The sequence below is a fragment of the Anomalospiza imberbis genome, chromosome 7, assembly GCF_031753505.1.
Source record: "Anomalospiza imberbis isolate Cuckoo-Finch-1a 21T00152 chromosome 7, ASM3175350v1, whole genome shotgun sequence".
Classification (NCBI taxonomy): domain Eukaryota; kingdom Metazoa; phylum Chordata; class Aves; order Passeriformes; family Viduidae; genus Anomalospiza; species Anomalospiza imberbis.
The window spans coordinates 7,335,511-7,354,021 of record NC_089687.1 but is presented as its reverse complement, the minus strand read 5'-3'; the positions used below and the strand labels follow the sequence as shown (position 1 = coordinate 7,354,021).

Below are 18,511 nucleotides of genomic sequence, written 5' to 3'. Positions count from 1 at the left end.
CAGTTTTAAAATTCGTGTTGATTTCATGCTGTCAAAGATCAGAACACAGAACTTGCTCATTTATTCAGATTTGTAGCAGTTTGCAGGGAGAGACTCCCACCCACAGTCCTGGATGGGGCTCATGACCACAGAAAGCTTTTCCTGTCTGCTGAGCATTTCCCAGTTCACACAAGATGAAACAAGGTGTGTCCAACCTAAATGAGGAAGCCTCCCTTTGGAAAGAAGAGTGCAACTAGAATTTATCCTCCAAATTTACTTATATTGGATAAATATACAAACTTCAGGATCCAAATCCAACAAACCAGAACCAAATGAGATTCATACACTGCTGATGAGACTGTGTTCTAAAACTGACTAAAGCAAAACTCATATTCCTGGGAATTCCTCTGTAAAATACCTTTTTTACACCCAGTTTGGGGGAAAATTTGGCCAGAAATTCTTAACTGGTTCAAAAATGGCAGTATTTGTCTTTTTTTTTCCCTTTCAGTTAACTCTAAGGTAGTTAAGAATTACAAACCTTTAAAACCTTCAACATTTTCCCTTCTGACACCACAGAAATGTTTGGAGTTGACATTTTAAGAAGGTTAGGAATAGATCTATCAAAACAGACTGCATTATAAGTACAGGCTTATCTTCAAGCAAATAATCACCTAGGCTAGTGCTAACAGATATATCAATAATAGAGTTGTATGTTTACCTGCATGCAAATTGTAGAAAACAGCAAATTCTACCTGTATTTACAGAGATAATAATAGACTCTCAACATTTCCACTGGCAGAGCACTGTCAATAGAGGCCTTTGTACAAATGGGTTAAAAATATGAAGGATGCCCTTTTTGCCTCCCAAAAATTCTTCCAAATGATCCCACATAAAACATTTTTTGAGCATGAGGAGTAAAAGAGGTCTGAAGAAGCAGAGACAGCCAGCATAAAACTGCATTTCCTAAAGTTAAAGACATGTTCTATATAACACATGTACATTTGATAAAGCACAGAAGTACAAGCATGGAGAGCCCAAAAGCCCCACCAAGATTCCCATTCCATTCTTTCCCCCCAGCTTCTTGTTTTAAGTGATTTGTTCCCTTATGGAATGCTCTCCTAAAGAACTGAGAGCATTTCACTCTGACAGACTTACTGTGCTTCCCCATGCAATATTCACAGGCAGTATTTTCTTCTATCAAAGAAATAGAAATCCCTGGTTGATGAAAAAAGGTCTGAGATCCTGAAATTTTAAGTCAAATAAGATTCTTACAGTTAACACAGATAAAGGGAAGTGGTGGGGACTTGATTAACCCAAAATGGCATTTTGTGTTTGATACCAACTTGTATGTGACACATACCTAAGCATCTTTGCATTGAAAACTGTTTGAGGAGCCAAACACATCAGATTTGGTCAGTTGCATTTGTGTCCATTTTCTTGCCAAGGGAAATTCAAACTCTTTGGAATAGTAATTCTTTGAAATTAGTAAAGATTAGTTGAAAACCATTGACTATCTGTTAACCCAGTGCTGAAGCTCAATAAAAAACTGTTGGTGCAGTTATTTTCAAAGAAAATATCTGCTTTGCAAGGAAACATTTTGGAGGAGACTTATCAAATTTAGGAGTGACATTGAAACCAATAGCTAAATTTTGGCTTTGAATCCTGAAATTATACATATGGCAATCACTTTAAAAAAAGATTTTTAAAAGGTAGTTTTTAGTTTTCCCTTTTTTTATAATTTCAGATCTTGAAGAAAACTCATGTATTTTAAGACATTTTTTCAAGCAATAAGAAAGGCCACTTCAGAATTTCTGTAAATGAGTTATCCTTCAAAGCTGGGCAATTTTGACCATGAGCTCAGTCACACTGTGACAGTTTTGTACTTACTGTGATTTCATTATCCACACCTGAGTAGCACACAAAGCTTCAAGGTTCATCTAATGGGGAGGTTGAAAAGAACAGGGCATTTCAAATCTGTATATGAAAATTAATGTTTGGGCCACTTTATCCCAGCAGAAAACACTTCTTATTTTCCCCATCTTGTTTCTGAGACATTCAGAGAAAATATGGAAATAGTACTGCTCATTCTTGGCACTGGGAAGTGGATATGAAAAAAAAAGACCAGGGGACAAACTACCTTCACAGGTAGAAAACCTTGAAATTAAGTATCAGGAAGACAAGGATTACATAAAGTATATTCAGGATTTTTTTTTTTTTAATTTCTAGAAATTCTATCTGTCAAGAGCAGCTCTTCTCCTCTAAAGTAGTTTTTCTATGTTTTTTTTTTCTAATAACATTGGACTGAAAATAAAAAATAATTTCACAGGTCAGTGCAAAAAAAATTGCTTTAATGCCTGAACTGATGATTCCAGGTTGCTCAATGCACCTGAAAAGAAGGGCTGCTATTAAATTATAGTAAACAGTAAAAAATCTGGAGCTCAATTTGGCACCATCTTCAAGGGACACCAACACCAACCTCCTCCCCACTTACCCATTCCACTCCCCCAAGGAAATAACACAACTGAGTTTGCTCATGGGAGCTGATGATAGAAACAAAATATTCAGACTTTACTGCCTTCCTGCCTTTTTTCCCCTCATTTAATGCATAACCTACAACACAAATGCGTCCCACACCCAATTATTTTGGATCTTACTGGAAGGTAAAACAACAGATGTTTTGCTCCGACTTCAGAGAAAGTGGATGCTAAATATTTATCAAGAAATATTTTTTCCTAATTATTTATCCCAAGTTCCTTCATTTAGTTCAAACAAATGTAATTACGAAATAAAATGATTTAAACTGACAGTCTGGAAAACACTGATTCCATTCACTTGAATGGAATCAACCAGTGTTGGGTGATGGGAAACTCATATCAGTTCTCTGCTAAGCAAGTGGGAAAATATTTTTTTTCTTTTTCCAGAGAAACATGTATGAGTTTTTCTGAAATGGAAAAAATAAAATACACAACTCGTTTTCCACTTTAAAAAAACATCCCTTGAGCTTCTTTGAATTTGAATTCTAAGAAAAAAAATGGCTTTTCTTTGTTGTACTATGCAATAGATTTAAAAATTATGTGATGATATAATTGATACTGCCACAAAGTATTTTTAAACATAATAAAATATATTCTTTTCCTCCTCCTATGCTGAATCATTTTACTTTGTTCCTTTAAAGACTTCAAGTAAAAAGCTTTCCACCACAATAAGCTATTAATGTCGTCTGTTTCACAGCTCCCAACATAAATTTATAACAACTTTTTCTGATTTAACTACATGGGAGCACTGAGTTATTCCTGAAGGCGATGTTTCCTGCAATTCCACTCTCTTCATCAGAAGTCACCCATAAGTCAACCTCCCCAGGTATTTCAAAATGAACTTCTCTTGATGGCTTCAGTTATTTCTGTCCCTCCCAGCTAAGGAGTTGTGAAGCCAAGTGGAGCAGGACAGGTATTGGTGCTGTGCTATGGAGAGCATCAAATGCCACATAATGTGCAGCAATTGTTTTGTAGCCACTAGCCAACTCCTAATAACTGAATCACAAAATTACTGCTCATTTCTTGCTAGCTGAAATGAAATTCTATTTGCAAACGTCACCCTGTTTCTCCTGAGAGCTCTGAACGTTTTTCTCTTTTGTTCTTACAGGCACACAGCAAGAATTAGGCAATGCCCCCTTGCTCCACACAGCAACATGTGGCTTCTGCACTGACATTTGTTAAATTGAAAGTTCTGATTCATTTAATTTTTAATCTTTTAGAGTGAATTTGAAGAGGAGTTGTATTTGGCCCAGAAGAACAATAGCTCAAATTCTGTCTTTTAAAAGATTAAGCACATTAGAGGTTTTTTTGGTTTGTTTTTTCTGCCCTGTGTAGACTGTGCTCACTTAGAGAAGACTGGATAAGGACCCCATGGAAACTGGCTGATGTGGCAGCATCAGACTGTGACCCTAAATAGTTATAGGAAATGTCTCCTACTGAGCTGGATGACATCAGGTCCATCCACACTGGCTTTTTGGCTTGGATGAGCTGTGAGTGTCCTCATCTCCAGTGATTTTTCTGATCATCACACTGGCCAGGCTACAGCTCACACTGTGGTGTGGCCTGGATCCAATGGAGTGGGTTTCTCTTACAGGAAATGGGAACAGGAACTCCAGCTGCTGCTGGGCTCACCTGGAGTCAGAGTGACTCCCCAAAATGTACACAGCACGAGTCTGAGTATCTGCTCCTGTTACACTGCTCCCAAGGCAGACCACAGTTATAACAGGATATCTTCCACCATTCATAGGGATGCCCTAAGGAAGCCAACTGCCAGGACAAAAACGTATCCCACAATACCAAAATAAAAGAGATTCCTGCTGGGAACATTTTCCTGCACACAAGAGAGATGTGCCAGAGCAATTTTTTCTACTTGGATATTTTTATAGCTTTGTACATTATGAAAACAGAAAATAAAAACCTGTACAGAAATATATACATTCAAGCCACCTGCATTGAATCAAATTCTATTGTAATTATATATTATTAAGTGCCACTGTGTTACAATAAACTCTTTCTCAATTATTAACTTAACCTTGCTCTTCAGCATATAAAATTTGTCTCAGATTTTGTTCTTTGTACTTACATTTGTTGGTAAACTACGTTCTAGGAGCTCCAATAAATGCCTTAGACCACAATTTTGGGAGAATGTGGCAAACCAGAAGTCCTTAAAAAAAACAAGGTTTGGCTAAAAATTGCAGTCACATATGGCATACGCTTCAGGTCAAAGTTGATGGGGTTCAGGGGGAGCCTCAGTAAGATGCTCAGGTGTGAAAAACACAGCAGCAGCAGCCCTGATCTGCAGAATGAGCCAAATTCACATCACACATAATTAAACACAGCTCAGGTGCAGCCACTGGAACTGCACCCATCTTCACATGTCTGAATTTGATAGCCAAATCAAATAACATCAGTATCAAAGATGAGGAAATGTTGCTGTTATCTTATTCCAAGCTCCTGTTCAAGAGCAGGATCAGTGATTAATCAATTGGCCTAAAGGGAAAATGTAGAGAAAGGAATAAAAATAAATCAATGCATGAAATACTATGCAATGTCACATATACCTAGAACTGATCACATTACTGCTCTGTCAGATTGGCCTGCAATTGGGAAATATTCCTGCCTGGCAGATGTCACCAGCGAGGCAAATCACTTGCTCAAAAAAAAGAGAAGCAATTCTCATCTCTTATTTCTATTCAATGTCTTTGTGAAAAATACAGGTTTTTCCTAATACCAGCAAAGTTCTTTTTACAATGAACTAAGAATACCTATTTTTACTCATCTAAATGGGTAAAATTTTGAATAGTTACCCTGGGGTCACTGCAAAGGGCAAAATATTTGAGAAAAAGAGTATAAAGATAACCATCACTGGAATGGAAAAAACTTATATTGTCCAGAGGAGCCAAGAGGAAGACTGTTTCCCTAAAAATGAAGTTATATCAACACAATTTGCAAAGATCTGCTAAAGCTGCCTCAGGTTGCTCCTGCATTGTTCTACTGGGGCCAATACTCTGGTTCTCAGGAAGAGCTAATTAGCTCAAATGAAAGCTATTCCATGCAACTACACTGCTTCTGCTACCTGAACTACTTTGCATGGCAGGGATTATATAAAAAGAAGATGCTGTTTATAAAGCTTGCAACAGAACGTTTTTCTCTGTTTCACACCTCCTACCTTAATCGAATCAAATTTATGCATGTATGTGTGTAACAGCAATCTCTGCACGGCACTGGGGAGACACTACAATGTGTTACAAAATCCTTTTTATGAGACACAGATCAGTCTTAACTTACAGAAAGCGCACTCATTGTTATTTAATAAAAAGAATATTATGATGGTCGTTATTAGTAACAGCAGCTAAAGTATAATGGCATCAAATAGGACTGAAGGGAATTACCAAGGAGGGTGCAACAGACTTTTCTCTGACACGTCTGAGGTGTGAATGAACAAACTCTGCAAGGTTCAAAAGATGAAAAAGGAGGAGCTATTGGGGCAATTAAGGAGAAACGTCAGCTGTTTCAGCCCCATGACCTCAATGCTGAGAAGCCTCCACTCATTTCCAGATTACCATTAAGAGAAATTCTAACTAAGTCTTGCAGCAGGACAGACTCAATAGAAGAAAATACTTCTGTTTAAACACACAGCAGTCTCACATAATGCACGACCCTCACACCCATTTCTCAGCTGATCTGAAACTGTTGCTGCAATAACTTTGCAGAGGATTTTGTTTAGCAAAGTAGCCAATGTGTAAGTATTTCTTAGAGTTTAATGAAAAGCTGAATGAAAAATACAGGTATTACTTGCTTCCTCTATTTTAAATAACTTTTTCCTGAAGAACTTAACCGTTAAGACCCAGAACACTTAAAATCAGAAGGGTTTTTCTGGAGGAATAGATCATTTGACTGAAGACAAGAAAGAAACCTGCAGGCTTATTAACAGCTGTAATCACCAACTGAGCACTTCTCCTAAATAATTTCCGAGTCTTAGCCTTGTCTGGGAACACAATACCCAGAGGAGGAATAGGAAAACCCATGAATCACAAAGATGAAGAGCACTGTCACCACACGTGATGGAAGGCCAGCAGGGATCCCAGGTATTCCTGCAGGAAGGGAAGAAGCTCTGCCCTCTAGATGGCATTATGTGCCTGTAGATCCCAGATGGAGCTGGGGAGCCCTGCCAGGCAAGGTGACCACAACTCCACCTGCTCAGGAAACACGGGCCCAGAGGCCAGGAAGGGAAGATCACCTTCCCTTCTGTGTGGGAAGGTGAGAACTGCACATTCCTGAAGGGGCACAGACCTGTTTCTCCCATCTGGGAAGCAGAGGAATGGTGCTCAGCCTAAGGTGAAAAAAAAATAGAGGATCTGACCCCATATGGGGAAAGACAACTTAACTGGGAGGGGTGGGCAATATGTGAAAACATATAATAAAAACAAAAAACAAACAGAAAAAAAAAAGTTTGTCCTTATGAATAAACAAAACTCTCCTTGACATTTAATAGCTTCTGAAACAGACAGTAAAATGTGCATGGAGCTATCCACATCCATGCACATGAGGCTGTAATGCATCCATGTGTAGTTTTTTTTGACTATATACTGAAATTTAACACTTACTTAGTGATAATCATGTATCTACAGAACCATCAGCAAAAATCTGTTTCATGCATAATGGACCAATGTCAGACTATTCCACATTTGATTTATCTACCCTCTCTATATATTTATAACTAATCTTAAAATCTGTGCTTGTCACCATGACAGATTAAGCAGACTTAAAAATAATCGTTTGGGTATTTTCTGCTGTGGACTATCATATTAGCTGCATAATAAAGCCAGTGAATATTGAATTTCAAGTGTATGTTAATCATACAGATTTCACATGTGTAGTTAAGCATTTCCCAACACAGAAGCCAAGCCTTACAGGCTAGAATTCAGCATAGTGCCCCTAATTCCAGTGTATGAGTGTAAACATACCTGCCCAGAATCCCTTCTATAATCTCCAATGCTTTATTTCTACAAGATGAACAAAAAAAAATCACTATCAAATTCAGAAAAAATGCATCACCATGAGACGTCAATAATGTTTACGCATTTGCAATGTTAGTAAGGAGAAATTAAAAGATAAATTATTTTACTATGTTCTAAGCAAGGAGTTGTAAGGGATTCAGCTCAAACAGCTGAGGTAAATTAACTGGGATTTCCTATGCAGCCAGTGGAAAACGTCCACAGAATACTGGGATTTTTAAAATAATGTTAGCTTGAAATGAACTGCAACTTATTTATTTAGTTTATGAACTGCAGAACTGTCATTACTGTCAGCCAAATTGTATGCATTAGTATGTAAATTAAAAATACAGGGCGTGATTCTAAAAATCTCTGTCACATAGAAGCCTTCCTCTGAAACAAGTGCCACTGTGAGTAATGAGCAGGCTCACAGAAAGGGCTTGTGGAGAGCCAGGCCCAGAGTGCACAGCTGAGAGAAACTATTTAAAAAAATTACTGAGCCTCACTCTCTGAAATGATGGATGTGTGGGGATAAACACAGCCACCTAGATCTATAACAGAGCCTTGGGAAATCTCATTGCATTCCAGGGGGAGAGTGGATTCTCACTTGTACCACACGCCTGATTGCTGAAAAAGGTAAGTTACATTAACTGCTGATTATCTGCAAGAAGGCACCACACTTGGAAAGAAGGGTACTGAAAAACTACCATTAGATTGTAAAAGGCAGACAGAAATAGCAGATTCCTTCACTGCAACCTAGCAAGGACTGTGTGCAGAATACAGTTAACATTCATTACAATAGGGAAAATCTGACAGGTTTAATAAAACCGAGATGATTTTCCTTGACTTCTGTGACTTACCTTTTCTTCACTGACTACACCCATTCCTCAGACCTGCTGGCACCAAATCATTATTCTTGTGGCCATATTCAATACTCTGAACTATATAAAGACTGTTATGTCAGCCAGCTAAGTACCACAGAGCTTTCTCTGTGGTACGCAGCTGTAAGAGAGAGCCACTGGACTGGAATTTGGAAAATCCTAGAAAACAATTAATTTATTACCTGCTTTTTACAGAAAATATATGTAATTTCAGTTGGCTGTGGTAAAATGAACATTAAATTCTTATCTATGATCTCATTTGTTTCAATAAAATTTCCAGAACTCAATATATTGTCCTGAGGATTCTACAGTATACCTATAACTGCATGCACCAAAACTTAGGAAAAAAATCACTACTGTAGGTGAACTAAATGATATGCTGAACAGCACCCTGACTAAAATAGTAATGTGAAGTAAAAAAATTGCATATAAAACATGTGCATATATTGCATTTTCTCCCCCCTGCAAGACGTTGGATTCACTGTCCTGGAAAAGAGCATTTTATATAGTTCTGCCTTGAGAAGGAAGCAATCAGGAACAGCACAAGTTACTCACTCCTTTCCTATGTGCCTTGTACCTCACTGGGATACACTGATGTGTGTGATGAGCACTGAAGCTGGAATGTAACTCTCATTAAAACCTGTTCACTGCATGAGCAGGCTAAAGGAGAAAAAAATCTGATGTGCAGCAAAATTCACAAGTAGTTGATGGGGTATGACACAATGACAAGCTTAAAACAATTAAATGCTGGTCTAAGACACAACAGAACAGGAATAAGAGTTGAAGCATACTCTGTTGAGCACTTGGTTGAATTAGCTTATTTCAATGTATTACTGCTTTGTGGGTAAGTGAGAGTACAAAACAGAGAGCTGATCTGGTAGCTTTTACCTTTTCAACATGTGCTACACCCTCAGAAGCTCTGCATGTTGTGACCCAAAACATTTAACTTCTGAACCACTGCCATGGTGTGTCATAGGAGATGAGATTCCATATTCTTTTATTTTCCCTTAGACTCAATCAGAAAAGAAAACAATACTGTTTGTAACTCAGACTAAAATTCCCAGGAGGCACCAAGGTTGATTTCAGAAAGCATTTTAAGCTTTTGTTCAACTGAATAGTGAGAAAAATGCAGATAAGCACGGCCTTCTCTTGGACCATGGAGACAATGACTTAATGTACAGTTATTTTTACCAAGGCACTCTCCTATTTCAGGAGATGGAACTGTTTGGTGAACAGTGGATCAGAAATCTGTCTCTAATGATGGCAGGAAATGGTTACAGCAATGACAGGGTAAATCTGAACAGCTCTTCTTACATCCAGTGGGCTGAGCTATTTTCAACACCGCTGTTGTAAATTCATATCCCTACTAGATCAGCTTGATTTTTCTATGCCAAAAGAGAAATTGCCATGAATTTCAACTGCTTAGGAAAAAAAAAAATAAAAGGAGAGAGAAAAATAGAAAGATAAATATTTTACACGTCTGCAGGAAATACATCCTCTTCTCTTAAATACTCACCACATTCTAGCTGAGTTGAACTGTCTGCCCAGGACAGGTTTCTATTAGCCCTCATCCATATGAGGATATTATTTCCAGTAACATCCCAACAGATAACTCTGTGCCAGCTATGGAGCCTCACACCCTGGTGGGATGGCTGGAAAAGCCACGGTGGAAGATGTGAACTGGCAGGAGGGGCACAAACAGCTGGGAAGGACGAGCTTTGGAGGACTTCAGCCAGAGCAGGGGAGGACAGACCACAGGAGGAAAGCTCCCCAGGGCACAAAGGCAAGGAGACACAGGTAACAGCCATGAGATTTGCTTCCCAAAGACCAGCTGAACCACTGAGGACGTACAGTAGATGAGCTCAAGCACCAACAGGCTATAGAAAACATTCAGCTTGATGGTACTTGTTCAGTTTTAATTTAAAATTTACTCAGTTATTGGATCTGGAAAGAGATGGAATAAACTGGGCTGGTTTTGAAACCAGTGATGCAATTCTATGCTGATTCATTATCAGCCACTGTAAGGCTGGAAATAAGACTTTCCCTGTCTCATTGTCTGATTCCTTGCTATAAAAAACAAAAGAGTTCTTAGGCACAGTTAAGAAAACGACTTATAAAAGTCTCCTACTGAAAAGATTTAAAAGTAAAATCATCCAATAATTAGAATTAAGTAGTGTCATCTGTGACAAATTGGCATGATGGATCTAGTTGGGTGGATGGCCAAGGCATTGGGCTAAGAAGAGGCTTCTGGCTGAATCAGATTAAACACATGAGCTGGAACAAGACTGGTTGCTACAAAATTTTTAGAATGCTGCTACAAAATATTTAAAAGTTTAATGATTTTTCTATGTATCTAAGTCAAGTGATTCACTTTTCCTATACACCAGTGAATCAGCTGACTTTCAATAAACAAGAAGTCTTTCCTCACAGATATTTTCAGAAACTCGGGCTCTCCACCTCTGTATATGGTGTGTTTCTTTCCATGGAAAAGAAAATAATTATTCATTTTCTTACAATTTAACCTTGCAATACATGGAAAATTGTTCAAATAAAAACAAGAAAGAGAAAATAAAGAGCAAAATAAAAATCATCAGCATCCCATTCAAAGTTATCCCCTCAATCCACCCAGAGGAATTACGTACTCTTCTCATATTTCTATTTTATAGTTCATAGTTCATTGCTATCATGTCTTTCTTCCTCTGCAGAGTAGTAAAAACATAATATCGGAAATACTTGACATACTTCCTCATTTGTTTAATGGTGATGATAAAAGGGAAATTACTCCTCTAATATATTTGAACACTTAGCTTATTATCCTGAGTGAGTTTTCTCCCTAAGCTCAATTTATTAAAACAAAACACATCTTTCTGTGATGAACTGCAAAGAGTAAGAGGGCAAAATTCTTTAATTAAAATTAGAGTGTTTCATGATTCTACCCCAGCAGATACTGCTTCTACTGCAGCTTAGTTTACTGAAACTCTCATTGAGTCTCACTCACCCGCAAGCAATGAGATTTTCACACATGAGTTAGGCTTTTCATTCAATAACTTCAAGGTTACAATCTAATGCTACCCCAGTGGTTTGCTGAAAAATGCAAGGTTGGGAGCAGCCCTCAATCAGTATTTTGGAGGCAAAAAGAACTTGTGCCCATTGCAGATGGAGAAGCAGACACTTAGCAAACCAGGACGGGATCCTCCTCTTTGTTGCCCGTGTTTATTTAATTTTGAATGCAAATGCTGTGGTTTTAACAAGGCGTTAGCTGTGCTCTGTCCCAGTCACTTCATGAGCAGCCAAAAACAAATACTTTCTAAGCAAGTTGCACTACTGCAGTTGCAAAGAAGGACATCCAAAAGAGTTGGAACATTTCAGAGAGTCAGACATGGTTAATTCATACTGAATTACCCTCCCTGCATAAATGTCTGTGCAAATGACAGACTTTAATAAGCCTTCAAAGCTGACACAGTATTTATCACTGATTTAATTTCTAAAATCAAAGTAACTATAGCTTTTACAGACATGTTTAGATTAAGACTGACATTAATGCTGTGTATCAGTTTAAATCACTTGCAATTATGCAGGTGTTTGGTGCTTGCATTTCAGTCATTTGAGGCTAAATTGGGGCAGAGCACCCATAGCTCCATATTGGATAACAAAGCTTTGGGACACTCCTAAGGCCTCTACAGACACTGTTTGTCTAATATATAATTTTCTCAAAGCTTCCCTCTGTGGACTGTAAATGTGTAAATTGTTATTGCTGGAAAAAAGAAATAGTGGACAATCTTGAAATGAAAATCCATATAACACCTAACACACCCAGGAGAGCAAATTAAGGCTTTGTGAAAAATCTCTAACTTGTATGTATGTGACTTTGGAAAGATAACATTTTTGTTTTACTGTAATTGTGAAAATGGTGAAAAAAATCTGGAATTGCTGTATGGGGGTTGATGCACGTCCAGAATATATTATACTTTTTGTATATTTCTGGCTACAATTTAAAAAAAATGCAATTCTTCTGGCAATGAAGGCAGAATTAAAAAAAAAGAAATTCCACCACAGAGTTCATATGCTATTCACCACATTTCATTAATATTTCATTTTTGCAGCACTCCAAATACACAGAGAAGATATCAGAGAATTATTTTTTTTCTTTGTAAGAGCTAGAAGGCATTTGATCATAACTACTGAAGTAAATTAAATGGCATTTCAAGAGCAGCCAACTAAAAATGCTGAAGGCATAAAGGAATTTTGATATCCAGGAAATCACAATTAATTTCAACTGTGTAAAATGGGACACAAGATGGTGTGAACCATTTTTATTTGTCATCTGTTCCATTTGATTAGAAACGTACGGTATTTATCAATCAGCAAAGTGGAAATAGAATTTGGTGTAAATGATAAAGGATGTAAAAAAATATAGGCAAAAGGAGCAATGGGAGAATATGTGTAGATATCTCTTATCAAAGTATATGATAGCTTTCACTTGGGCTGACTACAAAGATACTTTATTATACTGATTTGTACTGTTCAGTGAGAACAGTATCTAGGTATAAACAGTATCTAGTTTATCTAGGATAAACAGTAGTTAATAAAACATAAAAGGTATTACTGAAATTTATTTGGCAATACAATTGACAGCAAAAAAAGAAGATATTTTAAATACAACTCCCATGATAAGGAAGCTACTTAAAGAAAGTGTCCTGTGAAAATGAAGCCTTGCCCCTTTTCTTATTCTTAGATTTCCTGCTCCAGATCCAACTGACCAGGATGACTACAGGCTTTTTCCCATCCACAGAAACCCCCATGTACCTCACATCTACAGTGTCAGTAGCCCAAGAAGGGCAGAAACAATTTGCTCTGTGTATGGAACAGGAATGATTTTCCCATACAAACATTCCAAACAAAAGGAGCTAAATAATCTGTTATATTGTACATGTATCTGGAGGAGCTACCCATTTATCCCTGAGCTGGTGGACAGCCTTTCTCTTTTGGTACTTCATTCACTGGAAAATTAGCTCAGATTTACCCAACATTTTGTGTGAGCAGCCAAGAGAAGGTATTAACCAGAACAAAAAATACCTGCTGGATCTGAACTTCTATAGAATAAGAACTTCACACCATTTGTGCAGGCTTTTCCTTAGGTGTGCACTGTCAAATACATTTACACACATGTGTATAAATGTAAATTTCTACTATATGTGCCTTTGTAGAGACTTTAAGAGAAGCTCACCCAAGCAACAGGCCAGTGAACACAGCTGAGGAGGAAGAGGATGAAATAATTCTACAATGCCCTAACAGAGCAGCTTGTCACGTGCTACAGCTGAGTAACAAACAAATAGGAAGAGATATCAAAATCTTTCTTACCAGTGATGGTATTAATGAAATTATATTAATAGACATTAATGGATTAGGTCACACACTCTGACTATTACTTTTAACAGCTTCTGTTTATAGGCAGTGTTCAGATTCTAGAGGGCACAGATGGAGGACCAATTCTAGTAAGCACTTTATTAGCCTTTCTGATTCCATTAATTCAGTAACATCTAATCATGTAAAGTAAGATTAAAGATCCTGACACTCACAGCACAAAAAACTAACAAACAGTAATTTTTTTGTTCCTTTCTAGATTGACTAATAAAATATTTAGAATAATTAGTCTGAAAATAGTAAAGAATTAGAACAGCTAATTGCATATAACTTTTAAAAAAGTCTCTTAATTAATAAACCCTACAGTCTTTGACACTACAATTTATACTCTTCAAGAGAAAAATGCAGCAAAAATACATAATGTTAAACAACACACAGTTAACAACGCTTTGTTTTGATTATATTGGATCACAATTAATGTTGGCCCTGGAGCTCATCTTTCTCCTTTGATAGCTCCTTACACTCCTTATGTAGATTAATCCTGGAAGTACTGGCATTCTCAGACGTGGTTTTGAGCAAGGCACTGCACAGCACTGCCAGCAGTGAGGAGAGGGCTCCACTGCCCTTCCTCAACCACATCCTGCCTGTCCTTGGTGCTACTTTCTTTATCTGGGCAATTTGCCACAAATGATAAAGGCTGTGACATTACTGAACACCTCCCTACCAACTGAAGACATAAAGAACTGCAAATGTCATGCAGACTGATTAAGAGTGAGGCAAAGTAAACAGAAATCATGCATATTTTGGAAATAAAAGACCACAAGGAACCTACAGTCATTCTCCATCAACAAGTAAAGCAAGACGATATTAAACTGTACACTTTTTTTAGAGTTTTACTATTTTAAACACTTAGCAGCATGTGTTTTTTTCTCCCCAGGGCAAAATTAGATTTATTTCATATTATACATGTTTATTTTATGAACAGTCTAAGCCTTTAAAGTAAAATTGCAGAAACTGCCCACACCTTTGAGATTTCAGATACTGTATTTAGATGCTAACAGGACTGACTGTAACTGTTCATATTTTACTTTTAACAAAGTCCTCAAGAACAAAAATCCAGAGTCTTAATCTGTCAGAGTACAACTCAACCCAAAAATTATCATGTAAAAGGGCCTTCACAATTAAACAAAAGATGTATAGGGCTAGTGATAAATCTATTGTCTACCAACACCTTACACAGGCAAAATGTCACTCAGATCATTCTAAGGCAATCACTTACCCATACCTACAATGCTACATAGATGCTTGAACAGAGGAGAAGGGAGGACACACTACAAAAGTGAAAATCATGACTTTGCAGCAGTGAAAAATTAGACTAAAACATGCAGTCTCATTTTTCCATAGACATTGAAGCCCATGCTTCTATCAAGGAGCACAAAATAAGTTTGTGTATATTGTGGTTAAAGTTTTACCTGCACCTTGTCCATGGCTGCCTTAGAAAACTTTGAAACTTCTCCTCTAGTTAGAAACTACCACAAGGTGCACTATTTTGCAGATCCTAATTTTCCAGAAATGCACTCAAAATGTGGAGTGTGCAGTTCTCCGTGAGGTCCACAAGGAAATAGATTTTCCACAGCCTGGCAGTAAAAAGGCCTGAGCTCTCCCAAGCAAGCAGTCCAGCAATTAAAAATTGAGCAATAAACTACACTGGAGCAAAACTAGTTTTATGACAGTTGTTAAACCACCTATATTAGTCTTGCAATATTAATAATTGAAACAAAACGAGTAAAAGCAATTTTTCTTATTAAATGGTCTCAAAGGAATTAAAATAATGTATTAAGTTCCTTTTAGAGATATGTGATGCTCAGCATTAGAGAGGGATCCTTTTAGTGGTTCTAAGCTTCTTGTTCACCCTTGGTAAATGAATTGTGAAAAAAATACCCCATAACATGAAATCAGGTGAACTGTGAAAGATTAGATTAATACTACAGGGTGATTCAGTGCCCATAAATGAATGAGGCAGGGAGGAGGGTGGTCTTTTATGTATGAAACTCTTGTGCTTCTTACCTCCAGAGCTTTCAACCGCTCCAAGAGCAATTTTGTTTTTTCCTTTTCGTCCTCAGTGCTGCTGCTTTCACTTCTTGAATCTTCATCTGCCTGTGTGTGAATTTTTTCCATGCCTTCTTTACATTTCCTACTGTCTTCTGACAGCTTTTCCTGAAATGATTTTTAAAAAATGTCATTACTCACAGGTGCAAATGAAGTTAACTATGCAAATATCTCCAATTCTACCATGTATATGAAGGAAAAAAAGACAGAGGAAGTTGCTAGTGACATGATTAAAGTACTAAATAAGTGGAGTCATGAAGGCTCTGTGACACATGCTAGGCCAATTCTGCAAGTGTATGCACAACTTAACTGCTACTTCTACTTCAGATTTTTAAAATTCAGAACTTGTCATTTCTTTAATAACTTCCATTTTCTTCTTTAGAAGTTGCAATGAACATTGAACATACCAGCTTTCAGTGGCAGCATTTTGCCACTGAGAGATAAAGCAGTTTATTGAGGAAAAGCTAACATATGTTCACACTTCGTGTCTTTCACCCTTCTTCATCTAGAGCTAATATTTGAATTATTAAATAATGGGCTGAGGATCAAGCTGCTACCAGATGAATACTGATTTAAGATCTGCTCTAGCATATAACTGGAGAGAGACTGACAACAAAACTTTCAGAAGCGCCCCACTCTATTCCTAGTCAGTCAGCCTGAGTTGTTACCAGCTGCAGCTGCTGAGAGGCTGCTGAGTTTTACCAGAGCTCTGTAGAAATCAGAGGATTGAACAGCGAATCCTGCTAACTCCAATAATTATCTGTCCAAGCTCTCTGTCCACAGACAGAGTGAGACAGAAAAAGAAAACACCAAGACTACAAGCAGGCAATGCAAAACATTGCCCAAAATGACAAGGCGAGCACATGGGGAAGAAAGAGAACTCCAGAGATGTCGAGGGTGAACCATCATCAGAGCACAACGCAGGAGGGACTGGCTCTACCTTGCAAACCACCTTCTCTAACTGCATGAGCAGAGGCAGTCTGACAACTCACAAACAGCTTGAGAACGGAAAATGTGAGGTAAATCAACATAAATACTGGGTGGCAAAAGAAATCTAGACAATTCCTTCAATGAGCATCTAGTCTTTGTGTGCCTTTCTGATAATTATGTACAGAAGCTCAGACATTCATGATCTTTGAGTTACCCCAGAACTGAGGTGCTTTCCCCATAACTACTACACAACATGCACTCTGTCTAAGCATGAAAGTGTGCATCTTCATGAAGAACTGATCCTGCTTGAATAATGTGCAAATACAAGTGTTTGAGAGTTAATAGCAAGGCATTATCTTTACTAAACCCCATATAGGTAACTGAATTAAAAATCAGCAGTCTGGATCACATTCACAATGTCTTTTTAAAATATTAACTAGCTTAGAAATTGACTATTACTGTGTTAAAAATTTAATCAAGAATTAGTTTTGTATAATATGGGCTTAATTACTGAACACCCTTACACAAACCATGAAGCAAAGAACTCATTCTGAGCCCCAAAACACAGATGTCAAAGAGCTATTCCATCAAGTTTCCAACATTTCTGCTACCCTGATCACAAAGGAAACATAAATATAGTACTTGGGCTTTGTTTTTTCGTGCTTGCTACTCACTGATGCAACAATCAAGTATCTGAAAAAGAGCCATTAAACCGTTTTTGCTTCAAGTTGCCCTAAGGAGTGCATTGAGATAAAGCAATGAACTCAGGGGAAAGAAATGACAAAGGTATATCTCTGATGTAATTCAAATACAAACTATTGTTTTTAGGAGGGGATGTGACATGAATTGGATGTGGCTAACAATAGAAGAAAACATAAACACATGCACAGGGTCACCTTTCCTGCACAAACTCAGGGCAGCAATTTCAAAGGACAAGTAGAAGAAAGCACAGGTTATGACATTTCATTACAGAAAGTGGAGCAATGCAGCTTCTCACAGAGTAAATCTCAGCCACATAAAAAAGTAACCTGTTCATCTTCTAATTACAAAATTAGATGAACTTTGCACACTAGTGGCATAATCAGAACACACATCCTGTTTCACTCTGACGTGCCTTTGAATGCCTCATGACACTTACTGCTGTTACCCCTGCCGAGTGTTGAAGTACAGCTCACATAGTTCCAAAAGCAGTTTACTACTGAGCAGTAATAAATGAGTTTCAGCATTCCAGCCATGGAAAAGGTGCAGAACAGAGGAAAACACTTCTAACCTTAGAAACTGTGCTTAGACATACCATGGGCTGAGGGCACTGCCCCATCACATTCACCAGTTCTACCTGGGTGATGTCCAGTGAGGGCAGAGTGGAAAATCCACACTCCAGAAAGCAAACAGGGATTTGTAAAGAGTCAAATCCCTAAAGAGGGAGGTGACAAAGTCTTTTAGAATGACAGAAACCTTTTGAGTGTGCAAAATCTGTTAATATCAAAGGCAGCTGTGTGCTGGGGAGGAAGGAAGGGGCAGAGATCTGCCAGAGGAAATGTGCATCTCCTGTGGGATGTTGGACAAATCCTGCAGAGGGCTCTGGAGTGAGCATGCTGAAGGCAGCAAACAATGGAGTAAAGCAGCTTACTCCTTCTTTCCCTGAAGTCCTCCACTTCTTGTGTGATCTCAAATAAAGAGCATCTTTTGCCACTCCTGAGCAGTCTCTGCTCATGCC

At 37.9% G+C, this 18,511-nt stretch overlaps 1 protein-coding gene across 15 annotated transcripts in view; it reads right to left on the bottom strand.

The window, feature by feature from the left end:
• The window catches only part of NCKAP5 (NCK associated protein 5), a 450,570-nt gene that overhangs the window by 99,984 nt on the left and 332,075 nt on the right, over window positions 1-18,511 (bottom strand). For all 15 annotated transcript variants that reach the window (XM_068195225.1, XM_068195221.1, XM_068195224.1 and 12 more), the window contains one exon: window positions 15,823-15,972. In XM_068195225.1, coding sequence (XP_068051326.1) covers window positions 15,823-15,972 — 150 coding nt within the window. The remainder of the gene's footprint in view (window positions 1-15,822; window positions 15,973-18,511) is intronic.